Source organism: Gavialis gangeticus, unplaced genomic scaffold, assembly GCF_001723915.1.
Source record: "Gavialis gangeticus isolate Ggan-Ray unplaced genomic scaffold, GavGan_comp1, whole genome shotgun sequence".
Classification (NCBI taxonomy): Eukaryota; Metazoa; Chordata; order Crocodylia; family Gavialidae; genus Gavialis; species Gavialis gangeticus.
Window position 1 is genome coordinate 42,416,305 of NW_017729027.1, and position 8,520 is coordinate 42,424,824.

Here is an 8,520-nt window from a genome sequence, read left to right on the forward strand (position 1 = left end):
GGTGGAGGGCATCTGGACCTGCAGATTTAAAAATGTCCAGCCATTCCAGAAGACCCCTAACTACATCTGTGCTGACCAAAGGCCTGACAGAACCATGCCTGAGATTGTCCCTACCTCTGGTAGGAGGGTTGTCCTGGTCCCTGTTCAAGAAAACAGATGCAAAGAAACTCTTAAAAATATCAGCTTTCTCATCTGGTGTAGCCACAAGATTACCATCTGAGTCTTGCAGGGGCCCTACATTGCATGGTGCCCTCTTCTTGCTCCCAACGTACTTGAAAAAGGACTTTTTATTGTCCTTAATCCTGGACACTAGCCTGAGTTCCATCTCTGCCTTGACCTTCCTAATAGCCCTCCTACACTCCCGGGCAGAGGAGGAGTACTCCTCCTTGGTGATAGCTTCTCCCTTCCACTGGTTGTATGCCACCCATTTTAGTCCTCAGGCATTCCTGAATGCCCTTGCTGAGCCAAGGGGGTTTCTGAGCACTTTTACCCCCCTTGCTTCTCTCAGAGACTGTTACCCTTTGGGCCTGGAGGATTGTCCCCTTAAGGTATGACCATCCCTCATGGACTCCCATCTCCTCTACCTTCTGGGCCCTCAGTGCCTCCCCCACTAATCTCCAAAGCTCATTGAAGTTGGCCCTTCTGAAGTCAAGGGCTTCAGTCTTGCTGTAAGCCCTTGACAACCTGCGCTGGATAGTGAATTCCAGTAGGTGATGATCTCTATTGCCCAGGTGGTCAAGGACCTGCAGTCCCCTCACCATGTCATCCCCCGTGGCCAGAACCAGGTCCAGCAAGGTGTTACCCCTAGTGGGACTGTGCACCTCCTGGATAAAGTGAAGGTCCTGTAATACAGCCAGGAACCAGGCTGTCTGCTCCTCCAAGCATATGTCTGGATAGTTTCAGTCACCCATGGCAATGACATCCCTTGACCTAACTGCCTCCATAAGCTGACTAGAGAAGTCCTGGTCCAGCTCTTTACCCTGGTTGGGTGGTCTGTAGTAGTCACCCACCGTAAGGTCCCTTTCACCATGCCCCCCTTGTAGTTTGACCCACAGCGTCTCCGCCTGACCCTCGTCTAACCCGAAGCCAATCCTTGATGTTGTGAGGTGCTCTTTGACATAGAGCGTGACCCCCCCTACCTTTCCTCTCTGTCCTGTCACTTCTATATAGGGTATCCCTGAATCCCCACTGCCCAGTCGTGGGTGGGGTCCCACCAGGTTTCTGTGAGCCCAACTAAGTCTGGATTCTTACTCATAATCAGGAGGCATAGTTCCTCCTGCTTGTTCCGAATACTACAAGCATTAGTGTAGAGGTGCTTGAGGCCTCCTGAGAGTGCACATGCCTCCCCCCACTTACAGGACATTTGAGGCCCCTTACTCTCAGGATATTGTTGCTTACCTGGGCATCCCTTTCTCTTGTCACCCTGCATGCTGGTGAATCATCGTCTCCACTCAAAGCGGCCCCTTCCCCTGGCAAAGCTAGCTTAAAGCCCGCTGTTATCTCCTTTGTGCCCTAGGCCTCAAAGGGATTCTTTAGCCACCCATTTATTATTTTACTGACTGGTAACTTACATTTGGCAACTTGTTGCTTACATAAATAGTTAAATCTTCTTCTCCCATCTCTCTGCCATTCTCTCACCATTCACACTTTCACATACACCCATTCAAAAAGGGCATACAGAGTTCATTCACTTATGTCAAGCAAAAGAATACAAAATGGAGTGTTCAAGCTACTTACAGGACAAGACTAACATGGTTACATTTCACTGCTATTACACTCTATGTTAACATCAGCTACATCAGTTCAGTTCTTGCTACACATGACTTCTATCAGTGGGGACCAACATGCTTTCCACTCCTGCCCTGTCTATCACTGTCCTGCCTGTCCTCTCTCCAGTCTGACACATGCCCCACACAGAGCCCATGCCACAAGTTGACCACCTGTCACCTACATGTTGAGTGGCATGTGAAAAAATGTCGAAGAACCACACAAGGGATTTCCCTTAAACCTACAAATTTTCCTAATAGCATAACACTTATAATCCATTCATTTCCCTCATTTTATTTGTCCCACCGACACCAAGCCTACAGAAGGTTTGACTCAGGAAGGACATGTGCATAGAATTTGGCAGCTGGAAAGAGTGAATGTGTAGATGTAGTGTGCAGAGATATATGGAAAAATTCTTTCTTTGATACACATGTACACAGCACAAAATAAAATGTGCTAAGGCTAAATATTTACCTTTTTGACACTTGATACTCCTGGCTACCTTTTTAAGCATTTTCCCACTTCAGTCCATAATAATTGATTTTTGGTGCATAAGATGATACCTCGTTAAATATTAGTCACCTCTAAATAATGTCAGCTTCATGTCCAAGTTACAAAATTGCCCCAGAATTTCATTATGCAAGTATATGCTAATTTATGCCTATGTCGATCTTAATTGCACTTGTCAAAAAAGAATATTCAATCCACAAACTGCAATTTAAAGTATCCTTAAACATGGTGGAGAACTGAGATAAATAAAATGTTTTTGACATTTGTGCTTATAGTCAGTGCTAAAGCTATTTTTGGAATTTTGTATCAGTTCTAGTCAGGGTTCAGTTTAAGATTTTTTTTTAATTCCTACATAAAATTAAACAGGGGAAAAGACTACTTTTAATGAATAATAACTTCATTTCAGAACAGTTGTACAAAAGCAATATTTTGAACAGATTGAGGGGTTTTAAGCAACATAATCTGAAAGACATCAGGAATAAGTTATTTCTTAAGAATAAATCCTCTTATCACTGAGATGCAACCAACCAAGGAAAATTGTTCTCTTGAAGACCTAGATTAATTTGTCCTGCAGAGCTACTAAAATGTTGGAGCATTTTGCTATAAGTATTTAAGCAATAAATATATTCCTCCTTTTAATTTGTCATTTATTTTCTTTTCAGCTCCTTGTGGCTATAATGTAACCTCTCAGAATGGTACAGTTTATTCCCCAGGATTTCCAGATGAATATCCAAATTCAAAGGACTGTACATGGCTTATTTCTGTGCCTCAGGGTCATGGAATTTATATCAACTTCACCTTACTCCAAACTGAACCAGTGAATGACTATATAGCAGTTTGGTATGTGACCTTTTAACACAAATGATTGGTTTCTGGTTGATTTATCTTTGACTCTATGTCTATTCCTATAACTTGGAATTGTTATATACAGAGCAATATCAGTTTCAGAGTAATAGCATGATTAAGAGTAAGGTTAACAAGAGATAGACTATAGATCAACTGTGTAAATGTATAGAACAAGTTCAACATAACTAATTTTATTGGCACAATGTTATCCATAAGACTTGTTTTTTAAAAATTACCTATATACTTAAACCCAGATAGCAAAAGCTTGTATATGAACTCCAATTTGAATTGTAGACAGTTAGAAAAAACTAAGGTTCTATTAAGCAGCACTGTTTTGCTTAGAATAGGTTGAGAAATGCCACCCAGCTTACTGTATCTTTTAATGGTGGTATTTTCTATGGGAGGCAGTGCTGGTAAAACAGATGAGATAGTCTGTGTATGTTTAATTGAGTTACCTATATGTACACTATTATATACAATGCTAAACCTGTTGCTATAATGATCAGTGCAATTCTAAAATATATCACATTATATCCTCTTTGAAAATTTAAATTTAAATTAAAAGTGCAAGACAGTGCTTAGGCAAATGATCTTCTCCCATAGAAAATGATTTATCAACCCAAATGCAAAATCCTAGAAATCCCAGACATTTTTAAACCTGTCTGTCTGGAGATATATATTGACATTTAAATGTAAATGTTTTTGAAGAGAAGGCTTTTAGAGAATCAAAATACACAGTGTACCTACCAAGTGTGATTGCCTGTGCCCAAAGAGTGAATTCCTCTTCACAGATAGTACATAAACAATTAAAAGTATTAGAAAGGTCTAAACAAATTGTATGACTTATGAAGGAAAACCTTTATATTTCCATCCTTATAGAACAGGTCCTTTTCCCCTTTGCTCCATAGAGACCTGTTTCTACAGAGACACATCACCCTATGTTATATCATTGAAAACACTGAAGACACTGTTGTCTTCAGCTGGGGTAGACTGTTAGTGGAACTGTGATAATGTGATTAAAATATACTATATTTGAAAGCATATATTGAAATACAAAATTAATATTTTATGTTATATTACATTATACATGTGAAAACATTATATGAATACATATGATCAAATTTAAAACAGCCTGGTTAGTGTAGTGATCACTGGGTTCAATGAACAGAGGCATATGTAAATTAGAAAAGTAACATGTTTTAATTTGTGGAGCATTATGCAATATCTGCAGACTCTTTGTCTTTCTTGCTAAGTGAGTAATGAGGTAGCTAGTTCTTAAGTAAGGAACCACCTTTTGTTTACCAGCTCTTCTAAAGTAGGGAGCATCACTACAGTCACACAAAGACCATGTGCAGGACAATAACTGACAGGTAAGTCCAACTGCTTAAGAATAGTAGTTCCCCATATGCATTATCTAAATATTATAAAGTAAAACAATAATATATGCTATACACATACACACACATCCATATGTATGTATGTATACATGCAGACATACATATATATATATATATATATACATGCACACACACACACACATATATATATATATATATATATAAATAGTCCCATAACTTGCAGACCTGTAATAACATTGTTTTTACCTTTTAAGATAAAACCATTAATTAAAATGCAGAGGTCACATTGAATATTCATTACTTTGAAAATGATACTGTAATTCACTGGTAAGAGAAATAGAAGGGAAAATCTCAGCACCCTTTTAATGTTAATTATCAGTTTATTTTTGTCACTCTTTGCCAGAGAGGAAATACATGTTCCCTTTAGAGGATAAAATAAGTATTTCAGTGGTATAGTGGTAAGTGCAGGAAACTCACTTTGCAAATGACAGTTTTATTCATAACATCTTTTGCATACTTTTATATCTTTAAATAGTTTGTGGCTATTCTGGAATGACCTGTCTGTGGTCAGAAAGCTTACTTCATAAGTTTGAAATAGAAAAGAAATAAATTCATTTATTGGCTTTTCATGTGTGAGAAGTAGGACTGAACTCATCACAGACTGAAGTGAGGAAATATCCTTTTGATCTAAAGGTAGCAAAAGGTCAGAAGCTAAGTGATTGCTGGGAGTCTTTGGTTAATCTCTAGTGTACTAAAGTACATATCACAAAAGCTTGATTCATCATAGATTCAGTAGTTATAGCATACAACAGGTTCACAAAAATAGGCTTACACAGCTTTGAAATTCTTCAGTGACAGCAATTATTAGCTGCTTTTATTTTGGAATAATGTTTTAGCTGAAATGTGTTTATATAACGACATTCAAAGTGAAATTAGCTGCATATGAATATGTCTCTATGAGCACCTCTTTTGCTGTTGTGAAGTACAGACCTCTTGTTCTTCTTTCTTAACACAAAACCACAGTGAATAGAATGAATTAAAATTATAATATGTCATCCTACAAATGCTTACTCCTTTGACTTCAGTAGAACTATTTACACGGGTAAATAGTTTGGCTCAAAAACATTTTTAAAAAATTGTAAAAATGCCTTTAATAATAAAAGTTACAGGGAATAAAGGAGGCTGAAATAATTTTCCTGATTTGCTTAAAGGTTCATATTTTACTGAAACACAAAAGATTTATATAAAAGACATTCAGAAACAGGATGGGTGTAGAAAGGCCCAGCTGTTCTAAAAGAAGCCAGCAAATAACCTGCCTGAACAAATATAAAATCTGCTATACAATTTTCCCAAACTTCTCTACAAAGATCAGGTTTTGAAGTTCCAAAGAATGTTCAACTTTGCCTTCATAGTCTTGAATACAAATGAAGTAACCTCAAGTACAATAGTTAGAATTAACCTGCTTTCCCAAAGATTTAGCCTGCTGTCAGGAGAAAATAGATTGCTAATTTAAACCTTAATTGTAGGTTTTCACTGACTGATTTCTTTACTTTGGTCCCTAGGGATGGTCCTGACCAGAATTCACCTCAGCTGGGAGTTTTCAGTGGCAATACAGCTCTTGAAACAGCTTACAGTTCAACCAACCAGGCCCTTCTCAAATTTCATAGTGACTTTTCAACAGGAGGATTCTTTGTCCTCAATTTTCATGGTCAGTTTGCTCAATATTCTATAGTTTACTTTTCTTCTGGGAATCAATGTGTATGTATGTTATTTCATTCTTTCTTTGTTACTTTCTATTTCAGTTATTCCTTAACTACCTGTGCCCTTACTGATCTTAAGATAAATTTATTAGATTTTATGGTCTGCTATTTTAATTGAACATTACAGTTTTTCATGATCATTTTGTCAAATCTGTAGTGAATTGGTCTTGTATTTTCAGGGGAAAAAAATCTCAATAATTATTTTTATTGTTATTATTTTAAGGTCAATTTTGACCTCACTCTTATGAAAGACTTGTCTTATTTATGTGAAACCAGGGCCTCATACAGATATTTAGTTTCTCCTGGAAGAGTTCTCTCAGGAGTGTACATATGTTCAGGCTTTTTGTCCCAGAATAAAAGTGGCTGCTCCAGAAAAAAAATCACCTGGGAGCAACCATCGTTAAATCAATCCCAGGAGAGTTTCTTCTGAGAGAGTGAATGTCTGTTCATGCTGTGGGTCTCTCAGAAGAGAAAATAGTCATCCAGCATCCCCTCCTCTCCCTCTCCAGAAGACAGTGTGTCAGTTGCTGGATTATGATGCTCCAGCAGAAGCACAATACATCAGGGATGCCCTATGCACTTCTGCTAGATGTGTCTAGACAGACTTAAGGGAGCTTTCAGAGCATGCTGAGATGTGTGTAAAAGAGCCCCCTCTGTCTGCACAGTATCAGCAATGCAGGCTCTCCATACTTCAGGGCCTCAGCATTCAAATGTCTATATATGCCACACTTGGTAAGTTTTTCCACCAGGAGCACAAACATAGTCAGAAATGGGATTTCTTTATGCACAGGCTTTCCCCTTCTTTAGCAGTTCTTTGTTGTAGGTTATAGCCCATCTTTTTCCCTGTTCAGTGCCTGCAAAAGTACAGTTACAGGCAGTAACTCACATCTGCAATAGAGAGCTGGAGATGAGAACTAATGAACAATACATTTTGTCTGCTTGTTCTTAACTTCTGTAACTTGGCATGTGGGGATGGGATTTGGAAGATGCAGGAAGCATCTATGTTCTTAACCAAGCCTGATTTCTGTGGAAGAAGAGACATTTATACAATATGTGCTCTCCTGTCCCTTACTGACATCACATCTTCATTTTGGAGCTAACAGGTCTTTGGTTATGAGGGACAATCAGGTAGTAAATGGTTAGTAGAAATAAAAACAAACTATGTGTCCAGACTTGCAAAAATGCTAATAATTGTATTAGTATTAACTTTTCCAATAGAACTGTACAACAAAAAACACTGGTCAGCAGACATATGTCTAGGATTTAACCTAGAATTAACCTAAAATATAAGAGATTATACAAACCTCAACAAATCTGAAGATCTGGAGAGGAAGCCATGACAAACAACCAAGCATATAAATAAACAAACAAATTCTGTACTTATTTGACTTTGTTTTCTGTTAGAGTTAAATAGCTATTAAGTCAGATTCATTCTTAGGTTATGTCTACCCTTCCTTTGTGATTACCTCAGAAAAACCACTGAAATCCACATACTAGGCTGCGTGGCCATATTGTTGTCGCTTTGAATGCATGCCAAGAAACCTATCTGAGATAAGGCTTGCACATGTGTTCATGGCTATGTTAAACCATCTCACATTTCTTTATTTCCAGCCTTTGGTGTGCACTGAACAAAACTGAATCAGTAGGGGAGTGTATAAACTTCCTCTTAGGTACTCAAGGTTCATTTAAACTAGAGATGGATTTGATTATTTAATTTGTATCGTATGTATATGTTTATATCCATAACAAGTATTTTAAACATTGCTTCATAAATGCCAATAATGCTTCAGTTACCATGTTAAATTTTGAAAATTAGATCCCAAATCCACAATTGGCTGTCTCAAAGTCAGTGTACCACTATATGGCCTCAGGCACACATTAATTTAATGATGCCTTGGGATATGATCCCTGATCCGAGCATTTGCACTTTGTGCCATGCCACATATGCATAATTTTTTTGGATTCAAATGATACCCTTTCTACTCACCAGCAAATTGAAGCCCAGGTTCAGGATCCTAGGTTCCACCTGCACAGGTAAGTTCAAAGCTGAGCAGTGGAAGCCCTGCTGGCAGCTGTAAGTAAGTGCCACAGGGAGGGGAGACAGTTGGCTCTTCCCACATGGCAACTGCAGAACTGTGGTCCAAAGCATCACATGTAGGACTGAAAGTGAGCAGTTTTGAACTTTCATTGAGGGGGGAGGCTGATTTGGCACATTGACTGCCTTTCTCCACAGCTTCTATCAGAGCAATGCAGGAGAGGCTCCTGTGTGTGTGTGTGTG

At 38.4% G+C, this 8,520-nt stretch overlaps 1 protein-coding gene across 1 annotated transcript in view; it reads left to right on the forward strand.

Annotated features, from left to right (window-relative positions):
• CSMD1 (CUB and Sushi multiple domains 1) overlaps positions 1–8,520 on the forward strand; it is a 2,474,714-nt gene that overhangs the window by 2,219,758 nt on the left and 246,436 nt on the right. The window contains exons 46-47 of the mRNA XM_019520340.1: positions 2,940–3,117; positions 6,044–6,189. Coding sequence (XP_019375885.1) covers positions 2,940–3,117; positions 6,044–6,189 — 324 coding nt within the window. The remainder of the gene's footprint in view (positions 1–2,939; positions 3,118–6,043; positions 6,190–8,520) is intronic.